The sequence below is a fragment of the Vulpes lagopus genome, chromosome 7 (assembly GCF_018345385.1).
Source record: "Vulpes lagopus strain Blue_001 chromosome 7, ASM1834538v1, whole genome shotgun sequence".
In the NCBI taxonomy this organism is placed as follows: Eukaryota; Metazoa; Chordata; class Mammalia; order Carnivora; family Canidae; genus Vulpes; species Vulpes lagopus.
This window is the reverse complement of record NC_054830.1, coordinates 45145028-45169494: the sequence shown is the minus strand read 5'-3', so window position 1 is coordinate 45169494 and position 24467 is coordinate 45145028. Positions and strand designations below refer to the sequence as shown.

Genomic DNA, 24467 nt, shown 5'->3' with positions numbered 1-24467 from the left:
GCCACCCAGGCGTCCCTAACTACTACTTTCTACACAAAGACAATCTAGACCATTCCTGTGTATTCTGGAGTTAACCATCTTGATTCTCCATTCTGCTTCTTTCTGTCTTTGCGGCTATTTCACTTCTCCATTCCTCTTCTCGAAACAGGAGGAGGAGAAGGGAGAAGATAATCAAATAAAGACATGGTAAAATGTATTATTCTCCTAAAAGTTGGGTAAAAAATTGAAGGAAGCACAAAAGAACAAAAATCTGATTTACAGAACTTTGTGCAATATGTAACTTTCAAATGCATGCAGCAATTTAAAATAGGCAAGATTCTGCTTCAAACAAGAGAGATAAGCATCAGAGAAGTTCTGGTCTTTGCTTAAATGACAAGCAAGTCAGCATTTGAAAATAAGAGTTGTTATTTATGAAAGCTAAATAGCACTCCTTTGGGGTCTGTAAAAAATAATCCTAAAATTTTATCCAATATACTTTGCACTTTCCCTCTTATAAAGGAATAGGAAATTATTATAAATTCTGAATGACAAGAGTCCTAATCAATGAGATTTTGCTCTTCTAGAACTTATAAGAAAACAGTATTTTTGTGTCAGAGGTAAAGTTGGCCAAAATGAGATTTGGTATTATGATTCCCACTGCCCCTGAAAAAGCCAAGTCAAATGGTAACATTATCTTAGAAAAATCAGGTTTTAAGCTGGCATTAAAAGGTCTTAAAGAAATCCTGCTACACAAGAAATCAGGTGCTCTTACCCCAAGGTGCTAATAAATCCATTTGTCGATCCTTCCGCGTACAGAGAACAAATGTCTCCAATATGTAGGAAACTAGACATCTTGTCAGACATGTCTTTCTCGAAAAGCCTAGACAAAGTAAAATATGCAACATTATTAGAGGAAAAGAAATGCTCAGAAGGGGAAAAAAAGTCAATGAGAGTTGGCTTAGCTCAATTTTCCAAAGCGCCCTACTTAAAAGTCAAATTTAAATGTGTGTGTGACAGGCAGGCACTTAAATGAGCCAAGCAAGGACATATGCAACAACATTTTTTTCCATATATCATTTATTTCAGGATATTCCAACCACAATAATGCCGGTTTCTAACACAACCACACCCAAATCCGATTCTACAAATTGAGGACCCTCGATAATGAATAGTGAATATAAAGACTGTAGGGAAGTCAGCCAACAACTTTGCAGTGATTAAGGAGTTGGAAAGTCTGACTTATGAAACATTAACATATTCAATCTGCCTCAGGCAATGTGAAGTCAGAAGGAAACACCTGGTATAAAACTTGGGTCTGGCAGCCCCTGTGCTAAGATACCAAAGCAACAAAATTAATAAAAGGAAACCTAGTAACAAATACCACAAAGCTCTAGTGGCCTTTTAAAAATTCAACAACTGTACCCACTTCATCCAAATGCTATTTCAATTTCTTTCCTTCTTATCCTTCACCCAAACACTTGCAGGAGGAGAAAGGATCTTAGCACCTGGTCCAAACCCATGTCAATGCAGGTAAGAATAATACAGCTCAGGTCGGGTAAGAACCCTGGTCAGGAATACACAGAGCTAGTTAAGAGCAGTCCTAGAAAGGGCTCTTAAGTTCCAGGAAATCTCTCCACAGCCCAGAAATCATTACACACACACACACACACACACACACACACACACACAAATATCAACAAAAATACTGACATGACTCATAGGAACAACTTTCATGAGGGCCATAAATATTGAGGAGTGGGAGCCAATTATAAAAAACTAATTTGACATTTAAAAAACAAGCTTAGGGGTGCTTGGGTGGCTCAGTCAGTTAAACGTCCTACTCTTATTTCAGCTTAGGTCAGGATCTCAGGGTCGTGAGACTGAGCCCTGCATCAGGCTCCGTGTTGAGTCTGGAGCCCACTTAAAATTCTCTTTCTCCCCCTCAACACCCCCCCCTCTGAAGTATGTACGTACGTACACGCACACATACATAAAAATAAAAAAACAACAAGCTCAGATTTGTGGGAAGACAGTGTGCTGGTATGGACCCCAGCTAATTCCCCATGGCTTTATCAGGCATCTGGTATAGATGTGCAAGGTAACCCAGGTCTTCTTAGGATCATTATCCAAACTCAGAACCCCTTAAACATCTTCTCCAATATCTTTGCTCAAGTTCCCTGGCTAGAAATCATTCACCTGCAAAGCTAGAAGAGTTGTAATGGTGTGGAAAAGTATTCTCTCCTGAAATTGCTTTCTGAGTGCCAAGTTTTCTTTCTGTTAAAAGTGTGCAGCAATGATCATCAGGAAAGCTAGGGAAGCATTTCTCCTACTTAGCAGGAGTGCCAGGTGCTGAAAAGGAACTGAAAATGAACAGTTCACTGTTTGCGAGAATCTACAAAGGAAAAAATGATTCCCTCCAAACAACCCAGACCTGGCAAGAGAAAGACCATTTCACTGAACCTGAACTTATACCTAGAGAAAGACAGCACAGGAGAACACACTCTCAAACAAAACAGCATCTGTAGACCGTGCAGAAAGACACGCAAATCATGTGCAGACGGGCAATCGGCCAGCCAAGTTCCACTCTCCATAATCGAGTCTATCATTTTGTCATTTCTTCCTAACTAGTTATTTTATACCTAAAGGCAAAACAATGTTTTAAACAACATCCAAAAAAGCTGCACAAATGAGAAACACTAAGGGCATCAATATTCCCCTATGTGCCAGGCACCCGGTGGCTCAGTCAGTTAAGCATCTGCCTTCAGCTTGGGTAATGATCCCGGAGTCCTGGGATTGAGTCACACATTGGGCGCCCTGCTCAGTGGAGTTTGCTTTCTCCCTCTCTTTTTGCCCCTCTCCCCTGCTCTGCTCTCTCTCAAATAAATAAATTCTTAAAAAATATATTTCCCGGGATCCCTGGGTGGCTCAGGGGTTTGATCCTGCCTTCAGCCCAGGGCATGATCCTGGAGTCCCAGGATCGAGTCCCGCATCAGGCTTCCTGCATGGAGCCTGCTTCTTCTGCCTGTGTCTCTGCCTCTCTCTCTGTATGTGACTATCATAAATAAATTTTAAAAAAAAAATTTAAAAATAAATAAATATATATATTTCCCTTATGTGCTTATATTTAAAAGTCTTATCATAAAGGGTCAGGACATCAGTACAGTGTGGGACTGATTCCTGGAAAACAAGTTCTGTTTGAATTTGGGTCACATCAAATCTGTGTCTTCACACTCTGGCCTCCCAGAAGGACACAGGGGAGTGCTAGATACAGGAGTGCAGGTATGCGCTCAGTCAGGAAAGCCTTGTCTAGTGTGACTAACTCTGTCCTTTTGACCATTTGGCCTCAACAGAGACCAGGCCAGGAAATAGCAGTGTGACTGACCCCTGGTTTTCTTAACTTTCGTCATGACCTGGTTACCTTACTGAAAGATTCCAGGCTCTCCATGGAAAGCAGCAGACACAGCTCAGTGTTCCAGAGTGATGCACTCAATATTGCCTGCAGCTGATAACTGACACAAGATGTCTAGACACAGTGTTGCTCTAGCACAGCCCTGCAGTGCTACCATTTCTAATAACAATGACTAACATTCATCAAGCATCATCATGCTCCCCAAGGTGCTGAGGCCTTTACAAAAGTTCTCTTACTGAATCCTCAGAAGGCAAGTACTTCTATTATTCTCATTCTCCTGTTGAGGAAACTAGAGTACACAGGTGAAGATGCCCAAGACGAGGGTTATAACTCGGGTCTACCTGACTCTTAAGCAGAGCTTCTCATCAACAATCAATGACCCCTGGAACATGGACTAAAACGTCAACCATCCTTACTTTCTGGTGATAAGATTACGAAGACTCAATTTTCTTTTTTTTTTTTTTTTCTTAAGATTTTATTTATTTGACAGAGAGAGAGAGAGAATGAGCAGGGGGAGGGGCAGAGGAAGAAGCCAAATCTCCACTAAGCAGGGAGCCCGATAGGAGGCTCCATCCCAGGACCCTGAGATCATGACCTGCGTGTAAGACAGACTCTTAATGGACTGAGCCACCCAGGTGCCCCCTGTGTTATGCACAATTTTATTTCCTAATTTTTCTACCATGGGCACCTAACACTGTGATAAATCAGAAAAAAAGAAATTAATATTCCTCCTGACATTGTTTGTTAAGTAGACCACTAAATAAGTAAACTTTAGCCACATTTTACATTGTTCCCCGAAAATAAAAATCAGGACATCCTCCACAGTTAATGATCCTCAACTGGACAATGTGCCAGAGGTCCCAATTTTAAAGACCAAACTGGACAATGTGCCAGAGGTCCCAATTTTAAACAGCCAAAAACAGGAGGTGGGGGGATGCAGTTCTTCCGCAAAGGTCTAAAGCAGTAAGTCCCCTCAAAAACAAATGGGCTAGAGACCTCCTTGTCTGTCTGGGAAGCTTTGGAGATCTCCCAGCACCTACCACTAGCTAAGTGGAAGAAGAATAGGAAGATAAGGGAGAGAGGGAGGAGAAGTCCTGGGGCAATCATAAGCTATCCTGGAAGGAAAAACAAAGGCCAGGAAAGTCAAAAGAACAAGCCTCTGGAGCCTGGAGGGGAGGGGGTAGAAAGTTGGCTAATGAGCAATGTGCCTCTGCACAATCTTTTGGAAGACTTCCTGTTCGGAACAGGGTGGGAGAACCTGTCTCTTTATCTGATCTGGACCATCTGTGCTGGCCAACTCCCCACAGCTAGACCCGGTGCTCCCATGTTGCCGACACAACAGCTGACGACCCCCCAATACAAAAACAGCCGACGACCCCCCCAGTGCAAAAACAGCCAGTGCCAAACTGCCATCTGCACAACCCTGAGACATCAAACACTATATGAACACCCAGGGCTCTTTGCTATTGGCCACACAACATATATGAGAAGGCTCAGGTGGTCAGCTGCAGAGCTCCAACCTCCTCTCTGGGTGCAAGCTATTATTATTAGCCCAACACTGCCCTCCAGCCCACTTAAACCTGTCTGCTTTTGCTTTATCTGTAAAATGAGGGTAACACTTAACTACAGGGATTGTTGTAAGGAACAGATGAAACAGTGCATGAAAAGTGCTTGGTACAGAGAATGGTAGACTTTTACTCCTCAAAGCTAGCTACTTATTATTTTTTAATGAGATGAAGTAGAATTCAGGAAGATTCTAGGGCTTCAAAATTTAATCTCAACAAAGGAAAGGAGCCTCTGTATGAAGTCAGAAGCAGGGGCGCCTGGGGGGGCTCAGTCAGCTGAGCATCTGACTTCGGCTCCAGTCACGATTTCAGGGTCCTGGAATCGAACCCGGAGTCAGGCTCTACATTCAGCAGGGAATTTGCTTCTCCCTCTCCCTTTGCCCCTCTCCTCACTCCTGTATGTGCACACACGCGCACTCTCTCTCAAATAAATAAAATCTTAAAAAAAAAAAAAAAAGTCAGGTGGGTATCCTAACAATGAACAAAATATTTTACTTTAGGGAAAATAATTATCCTAATTCACCTGTTAAGAAAAACCTAAACTGTATGGAATTATGCTCAATTCCCAACCACAGTGCATTCTAGTATTTCCAAATATACAGATTCATAGCATAAAGGTTGGACAGAACCTATCTAGCATGTAATTTCATCTCTTGCCCAGTAATGGAATCCCCCTACCATGTCTCCTATGGATGGCTTCACTTCTGATTAAAAACCCAGCAGAGCTTTAGGGTTCAAATGGTTAAGGCAATGGTTCCAGGTTCAGAGAGCCCAGTTAGGAAATATTACTGTTGGGCACTCAGGTGGCTCAGCTGGTTAAGCATCTGCCTTGGGCTCAGGTCATGATTTCAGGGTCCCGGGATCGAGCCCTGTGTCAGACTCCCTACTCATCAGCGAGTCTGCTTCTCCCTCTCCTTCTGCCCCTTCCCCCTGCTTGTGCACACTCTCACTAAGTAAAATTTTAAAAAGAAAATATTCCTGTCTCCTCCCACTACCCCCTCCACCCCCACACAAAAACCACCTCCCAGAACTTTTGCTACTGATCTGTGTCCTGATGCTCAGAAACCTTTCAAAACGTGAATACTCTCTGATCTCCTTAGGACTTTGCCTCTGTCTGCAGAGCATCACCATCCTCCCTGGTTCCTGACATGGCCAGTCCTTAAGAGTATTCCCTACCCAAGGGCTGGCAGAAGTTGAGGCTCCAAAATCAGAGCGCCAGGGAACTCCAGCTCTGTCACTTTGTCATTGTAGGACTTCAGGCCAGTCTGTAACTTTCCTAAACCTTTCTCCATCCATACATGGGGATGAGAAGAGTAGCTCCCTCAGCAGGCTATCATGAGGTTCAGTAAGATCACGTGCATAAACTACTCAGTAAAGCACCTGCAGGAAGTAAGCCTGCAATGTACGAAAGCTATTACTGGACCCACACCATCTGCCACCACTGCTCGGACAAGACTGATGCACCTCTTAAAACAGGATTCACCCAGAGTGGCTTGAGCAGGGCAGAGAAAGGGGGATTGCTGCCTTTGTGAGGTGCTCATGCAGGTGAAGGCTACAGCAGCTCTGTTGAGCCTCACACTGCCTGCTGGCTCAGCTTCAGTTCTCTGTCCACTGAAACCACTCCCTGAGCAACGTGTTATGAAAAGAGACAGTTGATTCTGCTCAAAAGAAAGGTGGGAATAAAAACATACAAATTCAGAGTTCTTCTTGGAGAACAAAAACCAGAAGTAGTGGTCCTCCAAATCTGTTCTCTCAGAATCTGTGTTGCTCTTTGCCTTCTCTACACCCTTTCCGGTCATCTTGCCCTCTCTGCTGACTCCAGTGACTTCTATATGATTTCTAAATCTGTACCTCATAGCCATCAACTACTGGGATTCAGCTTCTAGATATCAACAGCATCTCAATATACCAGAAAGAACTCACCTGTCTGCCCAGTCTTTTTCTCCCTACCCATGTCATCTCTACCACTGCAAAACCTGGCAGCACTTCCAGTCTTCCCTTTCCTTTTCCCTGCTACAGGGCTTTTGCCGATGCTCTTCCCTTGAAGAATATACTCATCCCTATCGCACTCCCAGTCCTAGTTAAAGGCAAGATTGGTTGCTCTGGAAATCTGTTTTTTATATCATTTTAATCTGATCACCAATGCCGAGCACATGGTAGGTACTAAGTAAATATTTAGCAAATAAGGAAATCTGAGCATCAAATCTTACTGATTTTAAGTTTTAATCTATCTCTGGAATCCTCCAAATCTTTTCACCTCTTCTGCCCCCACCCAAATCTCAGCCAGGATCATTTCTCAGCTGGGCTCCATAAAGACTTTCTCTGAATCCTTCTTTGCCCCTAGATCTACACATATAGCCACCATGATCTTCCCCCTCCCCCTAGCATGATCGTTTAGAACCATAAATCAGATCATGTCATTCCAAAATCTCTTTGGGAGTCCTCATGGTCTGGTCCCTGCCTACCTCCCCCTCCTCATCTCCCTGTACTATCTGCCTTCTACACTCTGGCCATGATGAATGAACTTTCTCCAGATCCCCCAACATGCCGTGTGCCTTTGGGCATGCTATAACTGCTGCCTGACATTCCCCTCCACATGGTACCCTCATTACCCTAGGGCATTATTGCTGTCCAAAAACTGCTTCTTCACTGGTTGGCTTGTTTACTGGTCTTCACCACTAGACTGTCAGCCTACGAGCACAGGACAGCACAATTCTTCTTTCCTACTGAATCCCAGTGCCTTGAACAGACAGTGCCTGGGACATGACAAGCAGATTTTGGTCCAATGTAATTGTGTCATCTTATCTGTGACCTAAAAGAATTTAAATGGTTTTCAGATGATTATTTTCCTAAAACTAATGAAAATCAGGTTTATACTGTTGGAGCAAGGAGAGCGAATAGAAGCCTGTTAAACCTTTCCAACAGATTTCTATGAGAAACTTGAGAAACAAAATATCTACATTCCGTCCCTGGCAGGAAGTATCCCTACCCCACTGACCATCCCCTGTGTGTCCAAAAAGGCTAGAAACAGATGGAGAACACCTAAGTCTGAATTCCAGCCTCATCTGCTTAAGCAACTGACCAACTTTTCTGAACTTCAGCTCTGTCACCTGATGAGAAGAAAAGGGAAGAGGGAACTTTTCCCATCTCTCAGGCTTATTGTGAGGGGTAAAACAAATAATCCACACAGAGTGCTCAGCCCAACATGGCCCTTACCAAATACTCATTTTTGTATTTAGGAATGAGACTGACATGACAAAGTTCACCTTTTCTTCCTCCAAAGCCTTCACTAACCTCTGCCCATCACTTGTCATTCTTCTACTTGATATATGCTTCTTACTTTGTCCATACTGTTGGAAACACACTGAAATAAACACAAGTCCCAGAAATGTTTCAATCCTCTCTAAGCCTAGGAGGTGGGTGATATCTGGACAGGTCAACCAAGGTATTGTTGCTCTTTGGCCCCCAAACTCACCAAGACCGTCAGACCTCAACTCCACCTCCACTTCTAACATCAAACCAGACCCCTGTGGGAGGCGGGGGTGGGGGGGTGAGGTGGAAATGTCTTCAAAGGAATAATTCAATATTTAGAACCTCTTTCACTTTGGTGTTAAGAAAGGCTAAATCACATCCTTACTAAAAAAGAAGTATAATCATTTTAAGCATCAGGATGGATTTTGAATTTTTTCTTCTTTTTGCTAAAAGCTTTGACCGTGGCAGAAAACTCACTTATTGTAATTTTTCCCATCTATTTCTCCTGCACACACTTAACTAATTGCATTATAGTCGTTTTTCTAAAAAGAAAAAAAATCTCAACTTTCGCCTACACACAATTCAGAATTTAAAAGTTAGCAACTCTTGAAATAAGACAAAATTAGAACACTTTCATTAACCAAGAAGTTACCTAAGGTATCACATAATCCTAGGCAGGCAAGGAAAGAAATCAGAAGATTTACTTATACCAGGTAATGGACCCCAAAGCCAGGGACCCAAATATTTGGACCAAAAGATTTTTATTAACATATAGAAGCAAGTCTCCTTTAAGATAAAGTCACCTGGCCCTTCGGGCTGTAACTGGTGAGGGAAAAAGCCCCACTGACATTGGGTCCTTCTTAAATTAGGTCCTTCTAAGCACTGGCGTCAGGAACTAAGGACTCCCTGCCATACCTGCCCCTCAGTGTACCATTCCTTTCCTGAGATCCAAGTTCCCCAACGTCTGACTGCCCAATTAATTCTGACAATCTTACATACATCACTCAAGACATTCAAAATACTCCCCAGAGGCCTGGATTGCAATCATTTGCCTTTCTTAAACAGTTGGCTAGCAAGGAATATCTCATCTATTTTTAACAGCTTCTACTTTGATGTCTTTAACACCAGTTGTGACAGAACCTGAGACCAATAAAGCACTGAGACGATCTAATCTCTATTATAGAATATAACCATCTGAGTCCAAAAGCTACAAGGAGAACTAAGTAAGGGTTGTAGAGTAACAGCTATAAAGGGAGTTATATTTGAAGCTACTATTCTCAGACATGGAGAAGAACCCTCACTTTATTATTTTTTAATGACCCATCCCATTGCAGAACTTCCAGAATGCTTGGTATAATCTTGCTCATCTGAAAAGGATGAACAAGTACCACGAGCTTCCAAGTTTTCAGTGTCCTTTACAATTGAGGAAGTGCTTTAGATAGGAAACAGTTTTTCTTTTCTTTCTTCTTTTTTCCAGAAACAGCTTAAATGCATCCCCATGTATGTATTTCTAAACAGAATCCAGACTTAGGGATAATCAATTGCATTCTGGTACCTAAGCCTTCAACTTCTCCATCTCTCACTTATTCCATGCCACCACCCACCTTTCAAAGTACCTTGCTATTCTACAAGCTAGTGGCTCTCAATGACACCTCAGGGACTCCTAGGGGTTCCCTATACCCTTTCAGAGGCTCTTCAAAGTCCTATTTTCATAATAATGCCAACACACTATTTACCTTTCAAACCATCTCTCAACCATAACAATGGAGTTTTCCAGAGGCTGCAGGACATGTGATGTCACAAGAGACTGAAGGCAGAAACAGGTATGTGATATGTGATTCCAGCTATCTTCTGTTAAGCCCAATTTCCAGCAATTTGCAATAATGTAAAAACAATGCCACTCTCTATTTTTTTTGTTTGTTTGTTTTGGAAAATATAACTACTGTTCTTTTTAAAAATGTTACTGGGGCACCTGAGTGGCTCAGTAGATTAACTCTTGGTTTCAGCTCAGGTCACAATCTCCAGGTCTTGAGGGCTAGCCCCACTTTGGGCTCTGTGCTGGGTGCGGAGCCTGCTTAAGTTTCTCCCTCTCCCTCTGCCCCTCTCGCTCCCCCCTCTTAAAAAAAAAAGTTACTGTGTTCATGTGTGATCAGCTTATTTTTTGTGATGTCTGAGTGTTCATTTCCAATGAGATAAATACAGACTGTTATAACTCACATCAACTGAGTTCTTTGGGGTCCTCAGTAATTTCTAAGTATGTCAAGAGTTCCTCAGACCCAAAAGTTTGAAAAATCCTACTACAAATTTTAAGTTTTGGTTTGGCACTAGCTGTGTGCTTAGGACCCATATTGCATTAATATGAAAAACTAGACAGAACAGGATTAAAATACAAAACATAGAATATGCAGGACTTTAGAGAAGACCCTCTGATTTGAAATCATCTTTTTATTCGACACATTCACTGAATACCTACTATGTGCTCTCCCTAGTCCAGGTGTGCAGAATATAAGTAAAAAGACAACGACAATCAAGGTTCATGTTCTCGTGATACCTATATTCTAGTGAGGGAGAGAGATCATTTGTTTACAGACAAGACAAATCAGATTGTGTTAAGTACTAGGCAGAGAATTAAAACTAAATGATATGACCGTGCAACAACTTACTTTTGGCTGGTCAGAGAGTGCAAGTTAAGACATTTAAGGTAAGACCTGAAAGTCAAGACAGAGGCAGTCATGCACAAAAATCAGGCGGAAGAGCATTTTAGGCAGAGCAAACAGCTAGTACAAAGGCCCCACGGCAGAAAAGAACTTGGCAAGTTCAAGAAACAGAAAGCCAGCCACAACGTCTGGAGCATTAATGGGAAAACGAAGAAAGTGCAAGGTTAAGGTCAGAGAAGAGAGAAGCCAGGGCCTGTGGGCCTTCCTACATCAGGATAAAAACTCTGCCTTTTATTCTAAGCATGACAGGAAGTTTATAACCTTGACCAAGTTACTAACTCTTTCTGGAACTCAATTTCCTCATCTGCAGAATGGGGATTGTGAGAGCTTGTCTCATAAGGCTGTGTTGAGGATTAAATGTGTAAAAGAAAATAATGGGCTTACTTAACACAGGAAGTAAAACACTGGAAACACGTCTATTTGTTGTGATTATTCTTATATGCTAAGTTGCTGTATTTTCGACTCTCATAAACTACTCTTACTAAACTTATTAAGGCTTACAATCAGTTGAGGGTTACCCTATCAACAAGCAAGTCCACACAATGAGTGGATATAAACAAGGGACACACTATGAGATGCATTTATCTGAATTTGTCAATACCAACTCCAGAACACTGTGCCCACCATTCCCAGGGCACCAAAGTACAGCCAGGTGAAAAATAAATTACCACATCCCACCTCATAGCTCCCTCTGGATCTCCCCTTCAGTCAGTGAGTTTTGCCACTTGACCTCAAAGCACAGTGCACTCAAAAAGTCATTCTTCTGCTAAAAAAAATGTAGCCAGCAGAAATCTATCAGTCTTCTCTGTTCTTTCTTGGCATATTCACATTACCTTCACCTCCTAAAAAACAGAGGGACTTTGCCAAAGAGTTAGCGCTGGTTTTATTGTTGCTTGCTTTAAAAAATGATTGTATAAAAAGAAAAAAATCAAAAGGCTTCCTTTAAAAGCTAGGCAGCAAAGAGACGGCTCATGCACGGAGACTTAAAAGCGCTGGGAGATTCAGGAGGCCATCAGCAGCTGGTCCCCCAGAAATGTGGATTAGACCTGGGGGCCACGGCTGCCACCAACACAAAAAAGCAGCAGCACTTCACTTTCAGGTCAAGCAGCCCCCAGAGGGCAAAGGCAGGCAAACCACAAGACTTTTGAGAGGGAAAACAAGAATGTGCACAGAAAAAGGAAGAGTTGCCTGCATTTGATCGATCTCCTGGCTGGATGCCAAGGACACTCCTTCTAGAGGAGCACAAGCCTCCTTAAGATGCCCTCACCCAGGTACATATATGGTAATATGGCTCTGAATACAGGGAAGAGAAAACCTACCACATTTACAGTTGACTCTTCCAAGACAAGGAAAAAGGTTCTCTTTACAATCGTCTCTGCTTCTGTGACTGGGTACTCTCATGGTTAATTTTGGGACTTCCTTTGAGCAAAGACTCTTGACGATACCATCTTTATTGTGAAACGAGGATGAGCAACACAATATTTTTGAGTTGGCCACCCAGCCTGAGGCTTCCCCCTACCACCCACCATACATATTTACATACAGCCCCCTCCTTGCCTTCTTGTTCAATTAGAGGCTGATCAGACTGTCCTCAGAAATGCAGTGTGTCCCCATCAAGGGATAATTTATTCTACTGCAAAAAGCACTTCTCTCGGAGGATAGAAAATTGCATTCTGCTTTCGTTTTCAGGCAGTCCCAAAGGAAGTCACCAACTCAAAAGTTTCAACTTTAAGCAGGGCCCTCTATGACAATCTCAGAAGTAGTGATTGTAAACCTATTGTTCAAAGCAATTCTCTAGTTTAAATGTTGCTCACTAGACACACAAGAGAAAAACACACACATCCACAAAGAGAAACCTACTTGCCTTTTCACAAACATGCCTACTAAATACCCTATTCTCCAAACAGGTACATTATCTACATGGTTATTTTTCAGAAAAGATGTTAATTTTGATGTGTGCTCTCATGTTTCCTATTCTTCAAGGCCAACATAAGAGAAGCTAATCAAAAGTTCAAAGTTGGCAGTCAGAAAATTTTCTATTTGGTGGGTAGAGATTATCTAGCCAAAATTCCTCATTTTATAGGTGGAAAAAGCAAACAACAAAAACAAAAAACCTGAGTGACTACTTGTAGGCCACACAACCATGTATGTACTGGTCAAAACTAACAGACTACAGGGCTCCAGAAACCAAAGCCAGTACTTGGGGCATGAGGGGGAGTGGTATTTATTTTATTAAAAAGTTGAAGTCAGCCCCAGCCTGAAGAGACACCCCTCTATCTACAACCTGAACCACACACACACACACACACACACACACACACACACAAACAACTAGCAAATCAAATTAGGTTAACATCCTCAGAGAGAGAGAAAAGCCTCAGTCTGAGGAAAATCACTCTAGGACAGGGTTTCTCAACCTCATGGCTATTAACATTTGGGGGCAGACAATTCCTTGTTGTGGAGGACACACCCGGTGTATTGTAGGATGTTTAGCAGCATCCCTGACCTCTACCTATACTAGATGATAGGAGTACACACTCTCCCTCGACAAAAAAAGTCTCCAGATACTGCCTAAAGTCCTTACAGGGCAAAATCACCCACTGCTTGAGAACTACTCCTCTAGGACAGAGGCTTTGTTTTGTTTTGTTTTAACCTCTAAGATTTCTTGCAAGCATTTATTATTCTACAACTTGGCAGCAATAACCCAAAGCAGGTATTTTTATACCTATTCTACAGCAGAGGAAACAGAAGCACAGATGTGACATGTTTTGCCCATACCCAAGAGGCAGTCAACACTCAGTCGTCCGGAGTCCCCATCCTGTGGTTCGGCAGGGCAATACCATTACAACCTGAGAGGAGCTTTGTTTCACTACCTGATTTTTACCTCCACTCCCTTTTACTAACATACAACAAATTCTCATGCCTCGTGCCCCAAAGAACTGTTATGAGCAACATGGCCCAAGCTAGCAAAAGGAGCTGTGTAATACATTTCCACATGGCCCTCTCTCTGCTCTCCATGGCAAAAGGGGCTTTTCAAAGCAAACCACCAATTTGAGAAATATTTAATTAGGATAAGTGTACAAAAAATTAGATTCTTCTGACAAACAGCCTCCATCCTTCAATGGGAGATAAAACATGGAGATTAAAAACTTCATTCAACAGTTTGTGGACACAACTCTCTGGTACATTTGTAGGTTAAAAATCAACAAAGCCCATAAGGAAAATAGATATAAAGTTCTGTGGAATTTCAAATCACAATGATTTTCAAAAGACCAGAAAAGAGTTTCTAGAAGAGGAAGGAAGCATTCGGGTTGGGAAAAGAAGTATCTGGCAAGGTGGATAAAGACAGGGTAGGGATGGGGACAGCAGGCAGAAAGCACGTGGGCAAAGGCACAGAAACGGGGTCAAACACAAAGACACACCAAGGCAAAATACATGAATGTCTCTATGTCTAGGTGTCGTATCAGCTTTTTCTATTCAGAAACAAGTGCATGGTAAAGTTTTGAAACTGCTTGTTTTGCAAAACAAAATCACTTCCCAGACAAAGCTCCTTCTGTAATGCAAACAAACAGCAAAGAGTATGGAGGTTAGTGATGTTTTTTCTTAGTGATGTTTTTTCTTACATTCATTTATTTCTGATGAGCACCATTAGACCAAGCAGTCTGCGAGTTCTGCTAATCCAACGGGTCATAAAACATGATAAAACCTAAGTTGCTCAAAGTGTCTGACAACAGCACGTTAAAGTGCAGTCTTGCTCATAGCTGTGACTTCCCAACCTCAAGCAGGTTTTACATGTACTGTTTGGTTTCTACGTCTATCTGATACTGCCAATAAAAGCGTGCCCACATGAAAGCATAAAAGTTCCCATTTTTGTCACAGAGAGTCCCTACCAGGCCTATATGCTCACCTTCAGTGGGTGATTTAGCCTATCTTTCCACTTCACTGAAAATGAAAAGCCTGCTAGGGGCAAGTACAAAGGTCAGTTTCGACAGGTGAGAGCCAGCCAGGAAAAAATAACCATAAAAATAAGACAAATACTGAAAAAACACAGGAGGGTCAGTAGAGAGATTCTCATACTTTTGAGTGTGCATGAATCCCATGGGGATTCTGCTAAAACACAGGTTCTGATTCAGTGAGTCTGGGGTGGGGCCTGAGAGTCTACCCTTCGAACAAGCTCACTCTTGAAGCCAAGAATGCTAGTCTGGTGATCACAATTGGAGGAATAAAGATGTAAAAACAATGTTTCTCAAACTTTGGACTGCAACCCACAGTAAGAAATGCACTAAACTTACAACCCAGCGTCCACTGATATATGGAGAGAGACTGCAAATGCCGGGTGGGAGAGTTTGTTACAATGTACAACAGTTCCTTCCAAGTATCCACTTTGATGTTTTCTATTCCACTCCACTTCATTAAAAATTGATGAGGGAGGCCCACTAACTGATTTCAGGACCTCATAATGGGTTGCCATACAGTATGAAAGACACGGAGGCAGAACATGAATAACATTCCTGTTTATATGGGGAGTACTACTGTATTTTAGTAGCAGTATACTAAGGCTATAACTGATACCCAAGTGAAAAGTTTTGAGTACGTTCAGAATCCCTTTTAAAAAGGCAAAGATGTAAAGATGTGTTGACTGTATTTTGGAAATACTTTCACTGAAAGCATTCAGGTTTCAGGTTTTCATTTTGATTCGTTTTCTGACCTGTATGAGGAGAATAAGAATACCTATCTGATCCTGAGGAGAGATCTCCAAACACCATTGCCACTCAAAAGAACTATGGCTCCTTGGAGAAAAGGCTGATTCCAGGTCTGGGACTAGAAATATAGAATATGAGCCCAGAACATCCTCTTATATCAAAAGCAAGAAAGCTATCAAAGACTACTAGGGTTGTGGTTTTTTAACCAATTTGAATAACCTCTCTCTTGCTGAGCAAAAATGGGCACTTAGATCAAGAAAAATAGCTAAAGAGAAACATAAAATATGTTAAATCCATCAGTTCATAAAGATACTAACCAAAAAAACCTCACACCAAATGGTCATCTTAGTACAAGGGTTTCTCATCAGTAGCACAGCTGTTACTGTGAAATGGAGAATTCTGTATTATGGCAGGGCTAAGTGATCTATTTATCAGCATCCCCAGCCTTTATCCATTGGATGCCAGTAGCACCCTCTCCCTAGTTGTAACCACCAAATATGTCCCAGATACTGCCCAGTATCACTGCGTTGAGAACTGCTGCCACATATCATGGTAGGGAATCAACTCATTTTTGAAAACTAGTAAAATACAGAAAGAAATTCAAGTACAGATTCTGTCTTTCTTACATTAACTATACACCCCAAGGGAAAAAAAAACTTAGTGGAGGGAATTTTTTCATAAAATAGTTCAGCTAATGAATGAAAAAAGAAAAATAGGAGTTTTACAAATCCAAATGAACTAATGGATTATGGCAATGAGCATCATTGGTTGCTAACATCACAAGATGACATACCCAGACATATCATACACTTTCCTGAATAAAGTTCAAAAAAATAGAAATGCCCTTCTCTAAAGAAAAAAACAAAAAAAACAAAAAACAAAAAAAAACCCTGATTCTGATCGAGCCTCTACATTAAACAACCAGATAGGATATATACAGGGAACAGAAGCACATGTTCAACTATACCACACTGACGCAGTGAGCAATATCTCAATTGTGGGAAAATAGATCACCCAGTTATTTCAGGAACAACCATTAAATGCACAGGGGAAAAAAGAGATGTAAGGAAACTATACAAATTAAAAGAAATATCAATCAGGGGCACCTCGGTGGCTCAGTCAGTTAAGCATCTTCCTTGGGCTTAGGTCATGATCCCTGGGTTCTGGGATCAAGCCCCACATTGGGCTCCCTGCTAAGCAGGGAACCTCTGCCCCTCACCCTTGCTTGTGCTCGCATGCACACACACTCTCTCTCTCAAATAAATAAAATATTAAAAAAAAAAGACAACATAACAACCATCTGTAATATATTGACCTTATTTGCATCCCAATTCAAACCCTAAAATATGCATATATATTATTTTAAGTATATATATATATATATGATATTGTATGCATGTGTATGCATGCATTTACACATGTTGGAAGGAAGTGAGAATATAGACTCAATTAAAAATTTGTTTTTTTTCCCTTGAGATGAATAAGATTATCATTTTTTTTAATCCCAATACTAGAGATACATACTAAAAGACAGATTGAACTGGTATGCCTGGGATTTGTTTCCAACTCACCAAAGACAGAAGGAGAAGGTGTATCAGAATACAGGGAAAAGCATAATGGTCATGGATTAATAACTGTGTGGGGTAGGTGATGAGTAAAGACCAGTTCATTATACTAAGTTCTATTATATGTATTTCTAATTTTCTGCCGTGAAGTTTTCCTTTTAAGTGCAAACAGAAAAGAGTGCCTGGCCCTACCTACCCCACAGAATTAAGCTACTCTGAAGAAGAAATAAGAAATTCTGTATTGAAATGAATGATTACTAGGCTTTATCCCTGTGATAGCTAAATCTGAATAGTGCTTTACCTTCCATTCCACCCAGTTTTCTTTAAAAAACAGTATAAATTGAATGAGAAGACTTGGATTCCAAGATGGGTGATGAAAGCTGAATGACAATTTTTTTTTAAAGACTTCATTTATGTATTCATGAGAGACCAAGTGAAAGAGAGGCAGAGACACAGGCAGAGGGAGAAGCAGGCTCCCTGTGGGAGCCCGATGTGGGACTCAATCCCAGGACCCTAGGATCATGACCTGAGCCAAAGCAGCCACTCAATCACTGAGCCAACCGGTGCCCCTGATAATTTTTTTTTTTACCCTACTGATTCTACACATCACCACTCAAATGCAGTCCATCAAAGGTACAGAAAAATGAAGACACAGATGTCTATTTAGTAACCAGAACAGAGGTTCAGGATAGAGTGCAATAAGCAAGGTACCAAACTTGAAGTACTGCATGAGTCTTTTTTTATGAAATTTAAATATACACATAATTTTTACATATGTATACATGAGAGGGGTCTGAACCCTTCATCTTGGATGGTAGGGTTGGTTTTGTCACCTATCTTTATTTCCTATTGTTTAGTTGAATATGTTTATCTTATGCAATAAGTAACAACATGTATGTACATTATAAATGTGTACACACGAAGGGGTGCACTTCACTTATCAGAGAGAATCACTTAGGTGGAACTTCGTATTCCCCAAGGATCATGCTAGACAGCCAAGCATGAATTCCCCTTGTGTAATTCTGTGAAATAAGACCTGACAGACAGGAAGGGGTGGGCAGTAGCAAAGTGCACAAAGTTTGTGTTGAAGAAAAACCACCAAGAATATCATTAAGTTCTTAAAATTCCTTACTCAAACCAACTGCAGGTTCATTTATTCATCAAAGAATATTCCCTTCCTACTAAAGTGGATTAAAATCCCAGGTCAGTCATGTGATTAACCAATCTAGAAATCTGGGTTTGACCCTCTACCCTCACCCGATATCAAGTTCCAATATGGTATGTGATCTTGCCAGCCTCACTAGTCTCTTCAGAAAGGACAACGCAGCTCAGGGATGTTGAGAACCACACTAAGAGTTCTGAGAAAGTTAAGAAACCTTTAGAGAAAGTTAAGAAACCTTTAGAGAAATAAATTATGGCTCACCTGCAAAAACTGGGCTCTTGCAGGATCTGACCCTGACCCCCCCTCTCACCTGAATGTCTAGCACTCTCCCTCAGCTGCAACCAACCTGGCCCCCTGGCCTTTCCCTAACGTGCTGCACCTGCTCCCATCTCAGGGCCTCTCCACCTTCTGCTCTTGCCCTTTGGAATGTCCCTCTTGGCCAGATACAATTAGCCTCTCACTTCCTTCAGCTCTCTGCTCAAATGCAAAGATTATTAGAGATCCCTTCTCTGATTCCAGATCCCCACCTGAATACTCCTTTATACCCTTCACATTATTTTATTGCCATTTTTTACTGTGGTAAAATACACAGACACAACATAAAATTTACCATATTAATCCTTTTTAAGTGTAAAATTCAGTAGCATTAAGTTCATTCACAGAGTTGTGCAACTAATATAACCATCCCTTTCCAGAATTTTTTCATCTTCCCCAAATGAAACTCTGTATCCATTAAACAAACTCCATATTCCCCCAGCCCCTGGCAAGCACCATTCTACTTGTCTCTTTTATGTATGCCTTATTTAACTTAGCATGTTTTCAACCTTCACTCATCTTGTAACGTGTAAAACAATTGCATTCCTTTTTATGGCCAAATAATATTCCATTATATGGATATACCACTTTTGGTTTATCCATTCATTGGTCAGTGGAGACTTGGGTTGTTTCCACATTTTGGGTACTGTAAATAATGCTGCTAGGAACACGAATGCACAAATATCTGTTGAGTTCCTGCTTTCAATTCTCTGGGTTATATACCCTGAAGTGGAATTGGTGGATCATTTGGTAATTGCTTAAATTTTCTGAGGAATTGCCATACTGTCTTCTGCAGTGACTGCTCCTTTTTACTTTCCCACCAACAGTACACAGGAGTTCCAATTTCTCCAGATTCTCACCAACATTTGTTATTTCCTGTTCCCCTTTACTTGGCTTTCTTTTTCTCTATAGCTCTGTTATACAATAATATTTGCTTATTTATAATGTCTGCTTCCCCCCAACTAGGATTTAAGTCTCTTGGGAACAGGACTTTCATTATTGTATACCCAGCACTTAGAATATATCCCAATACATAGTAGATGCTCAAGGAATTCGTTGAATGTAGGAACAAACACTTGGGAGAATATCAACTTTAGGAGGTATTAGAAATACATAAAGAGCTTTATCACATCAAATGTCTTAAACTGTGCCAGCTGAGGGAAGACCACAGCCATAGTTCAATAGGAGGAACAGCTCCATAGACAATGGTTTTAGTGGTATTTTCAGCTCAAGCTCATTAGCAATAAACTCAGTATCAGAGACACTATAAAAATTGGTCAGAATCATAAAAATTATGTCATTCATGCCATTGACTTCAAGCCTTAACTGATTTCATCAAAAGAGCACTGTAAAAGCTTAAAACAGCAAAAGTAAACTAAAAAATTGTGTGCATTTCCAGTTAATAAAGAGCCTGAAAACGCAATGTGTTTTATTTTAAAAGATCAAACCAACAGTAAACAAGATGGGACATTGGCCTTGTGTAGACTCCTTAATTAGATGTGTCCAAGGACAGCTTGACCTAGAAACCTAACTTCAGGCCTATGTTTACTTTTTTGTTGTTGTTTTCTCTTGTTCATATTTGGTGTTTGTTGTTTCATTTTGGTTTGTTATTTAACAGCTGCTTGTCAAGAAATCAGAATTTCCCTGAGATAAATGAGCTACAAAGCCATGCGACTTTGTCTAGAAGTCAGCTAGTTGTATACCATTGGATTAGAAGTTTCATTTCTTTGTATCTCTAATATGCTGGTCTTCTCCACTTTTCCCTCAAAAAAATATTTTGAGGAAAAAAGGCAAGAGATTTATTTCGTTGGTTTCATCTTTCCTTTCTTCTAAGCAACCATTTCATCTGTCATTCCTAAAGAAAAGATCCCAATTCCCTCCAAAAGGCAACCACTTTATTTAAAAGTGGATAGTACTATTGTCAACCCTCAACAATTTCCTCAAAGTGGAGGCCAGGAGTAACTCATTTAGAGCATGAAGAACTTTCCCTGCCTGCTCAGAGGGAAATCTTGATAGTATATTCTGTTCTGATTTGAATTATTTAAAGAACAGACTGTACTTTCAAAACACACATACACACATGCTTGCACACACAAGGAAAAAAGAAATGAAAAAGTGTTCTGCACAACTGGCCACAAACCAAACTGAAGAGTATATGAAAAGATACCGATACTTCACAGTTTAGACTCACTGCAACTTAAGCCATCAAATTATTCAGACTGAGAAATACCGGATTCTTTTAACCTGCTCAGATGCCTTGATGTAGATGATCAAGATGGATTTCAGTTATGACATGAACCTAGTGCTGAACTTAGACAACGTTCCTCGTGGTGTGGTTTGATTTCGTTTACTCTCCTCATTCAGGCTTTCAGCATATAGCTTTTACAACTTTCTAAAACAAAATCAGTATGACATCTGATACCTCCTCAAATAGCCACACTCTTATCCCTCCATCTACAGCCACATCGTTTCCCTTAAGTCAAGGTAAGTATTATTACCCATTCACCACTGGTGGGACATAAGTAAGATTTATGTCATTAACCGAAATAAGTTTATCATTTTTCCTGGCTTCTCCCTTCACTTCTTCCCAACTTAAATGTGTCTGTGGAACACAGGACAGTCCCACAACCTGGCGTTATATTCCTTGCTTCCACTGTGCACTGGCTACTACACAAGTGTTCTCATTCTCTCTACTCCTCAGCTTCTTCACCTATACCTGACTCACGGTTTCTGTGATATCTGGCTCTGGACGAGGCTTACAAGGATTTAATGTGTCAGTATTATTTTTAGCAACAAGTTGGAGAAGAGTCTATGGATCAGTTTCTCCTGGTCTGTAGCTTACTCAAAAAAGGGGAACTTAACCCTTTCCTTGGCCTTTTGAGTGCCCAGGTAGCCTTGAAAGTCAACAGAACTCCAAGAATGAACTATACCCCACACATCCAAATGGTTCCCACTCCACCAGCACTCCTAAGGATCTTATCAACAGGAAACAAAAGCACTATACTACTATAATGAAGTGTCTGCCTTTTATTTTCTAATTTAAAAAGCCCAAAGATTGTAACCCAGGAACAGCTAAATATTTAGAAGGTTAAAGAAGTTACAAAGAGCTGGTCCTCCACCATGTTATTCTGTTGTCTACCCTGTTCCTCCTGGCCTTTTTGGAAGAAAAAACTTGTGACGGCCAAATCTGCAGCAATGGGGATATATATGCAGCTGTTAAAACCTCCCTTTCTTATGGTGTAGAGTCTGATCATGGAGGGGGGGGTGGGTAAGGACAGGAGCTGCTTGTCTTTACAAATAAATGCTGCCCTCAACTCATATCCCACAATAAGCACCCAAACAAGAGGGACTCATCAGATTCCTTGACATTCAGGCAGCTTCAAGTCAAGGACTGGATGCCACTCTCTCACACTTCAAGAACTTCCCTTTTTAAAGTACTAATTCTTTCAAATTGCCAGCAACCACTTTCATTTCTTGCAATCCAACCTACTCTGATTAAACACACATTACAGCAAGAAAAAAGTGACTATTTTTGAAAGAGGCAGTTAATTTTTGCTTACGTATCTTGACAGATGAAATGTACTGCATCCTTCTGAATTCAAATCATCAGCACACTGCCAGGCACCAATTGGCATTTCTTTTATCGCTCCATCTAATGGGTTTTCCCCCCTCCTCTCATAAATGTTCAGGCTGCTTTAAGTCTGAGCCTGGGCCAAAAGTGCTAGCTCGGCAGGACTGCCCTCTGGTTCTCAAATGCTCCCTAAAGCTCTCACAGAAAGCAGTGACAAATTTTGGACACTAAGCCTTGGAGTTTGCTTTTCTTTTCTGCTCCTAATCTCCATGGCTCTTTAGAGAGGACATAAAATACACTTAAAACAAAAAGTCATTACTGACTACAGCACTCAGGCTTCACACTCACCTGACCGAGGTCAGGCACTCTGTTGCCAAAACACTCCAGCTGTGCGAATCCTGCTCCTCCGAAGCCAGCTCCTAAGTATTTAGAAAGAAAGAAAACTTGTATAAGACCAGGAAGGCGGGCCACTAAGAGCAATGTTTCAAATTGCAAACTGCCACCTTCTTTAGCCTTCTTCCTGGAGAGACACCCCTGCCCTTCCCCCAAACAAGACAGGAAAGCTTGGAGGGATCAGCTGGACAAAGATTACAGGTAACTTTGCTTACTTATTCCCAGTATGTAACTGACAAGTGAGACTAGGCACGCAAAAACTTGGAACGTGCAAATCCCAAAGCACTTGTTTCCCAGAGCCTAGGCCAAGTTCCGAAGCCCGCATCCTCACTGGCCTTGAGCTCCGTCCACACTTCATCCCTCACCGCTCCCCGGCTTTTCTTCCGTTTTTTTAAAAACCCTCCCCACTGCTCCTTCCCCCCGCCCTCCCCGCCATGCATTTCTCTCCCAACCGTGCAGCTCGAGGGAGGGCTACTTCTTAAAGATTGTTTCCTTGAGCGGACTCACATATGACACCCCCCACCCCACACACACACACCGCAAGAAAACACCATTTCCTGCAGCTGCTGCAACAGTTTCCAACTTGGGGGGATGCCATTCCAGTCCAGAATGGGTAGCCTTCAAGGCCAGTCACTGGAATCGAGGATTTTGGTTCAGCCTCAAACGAACACCCCAAAAATGCCCCCAGTTAAAGGACCCCCAAACGCATGCAAGTGCATGCAAATCCATCAAGAACTCCCAGAGAGCGGGGCAAAAACTTGGGCGCCCGGGGAGGGCAGTACCAACTCCCCGCGCCCTCTGCCCGGCCCCAGCCGCTACCTTGGTGCCCGGGAGCCACGCCGGTTTGGGGGAGCAGGGCGAGGAGAGGGGTTAGCAGCCGCTGGGTAATCCCATGTCCGCGAAGAGGGAGCTCGTTCCGTTAGGATGGAAACGGAACACCCACACCTCCTCTGTGCGTGCGCTTTCTCTCTCTCTCTCTCTCTCCACCCTCTGCCTCCTCCTCCTCCACCACCACCTCCTCCTCTCCTCCCACCCCAGCGAGCTTGAGGAAACGCTTCAGCAGAACATCCACATGGTTACTGCACTTTGAAGCGGCGCCTGACTGCTTATATAGGCCGGGAAGCTCCCTGGGCAATGTAGTCCGAGCCCGGGGTCGTGGCGGCGCCTGGGGCTGGGGGGAAGGACTACGAGTCCCAGAATCCCCTGGGCTCCGGGCTGGGCTCTAAATAGAAACGCGCGGGGACAGGGAGGGGCGTCCTGCGGGGCGTCCGGGCTTCGAATCCGGCTGCTGGCGGAGCGCCGGCGGGGCTCGGAGTGGCGGCTCAAAGCCACCCCTGGGGGGCGCCCCGGCCCTTGGGGACGCTCCTCTTCCAGCTGCCTGGAATCCAGGTAGCTCAGGCAGAGGGGGGCGGGGAGCAGCTCGGATTTCTGCTTTGGGAAGTTTTTACGAGCTGCTACCCACCCTCCTCCCCCCTCCCCGCGCCTTGAGTTCCTGAGCCAAGAATTTCAGAAATCCAGGGCACAGAAACGCCAGTGTTTGCGGTCAAGGATTAAAGGCGCGAGGTTGTCTTTATTTAATCTGCTCCGCCCTGCTCGGGTTTTTGCACAGAAAACTAACTGTGGGAGCGACGGTCCGCGCAGGCGGGGACACGGGCAAGCGGCTTGCGAGACCCCGAGCTGCGGGTGCCCTTCCTCGGGCCGCAGGAGGTGGAGGAACGCAAGCCCCCCCCCGCCCCCGCCCGCCCCGGTGCACAAATCGGGGAGCCGTGCGGTGCGGGACTCGCGGGCGCGGAGATCGGGAGGCATGCAACAAATTCAAACCGCGACCTAGGTCCT

The 24467-nt window shown here is 42.5% G+C and overlaps 1 protein-coding gene across 10 annotated transcripts in view; it reads right to left on the bottom strand.

The window, feature by feature from the left end:
• Window positions 1-23700, bottom strand: part of ITPR1 (inositol 1,4,5-trisphosphate receptor type 1) — a 319907-nt gene extending 296207 nt beyond the window's left edge. For all 10 annotated transcript variants that reach the window (XM_041762303.1, XM_041762302.1, XM_041762300.1 and 7 more), the window contains exons 1-3: window positions 23451-23700; window positions 22587-22657; window positions 752-859 (exon numbers count right to left, since the gene is read on the bottom strand). In XM_041762303.1, the coding sequence (XP_041618237.1) occupies window positions 752-843 (92 nt within the window). In that variant the 5' untranslated portion in view covers window positions 844-859; window positions 22587-22657; window positions 23451-23700. The remainder of the gene's footprint in view (window positions 1-751; window positions 860-22586; window positions 22658-23450) is intronic.
• Window positions 23701-24467: the final 767 nt, after the last annotated feature.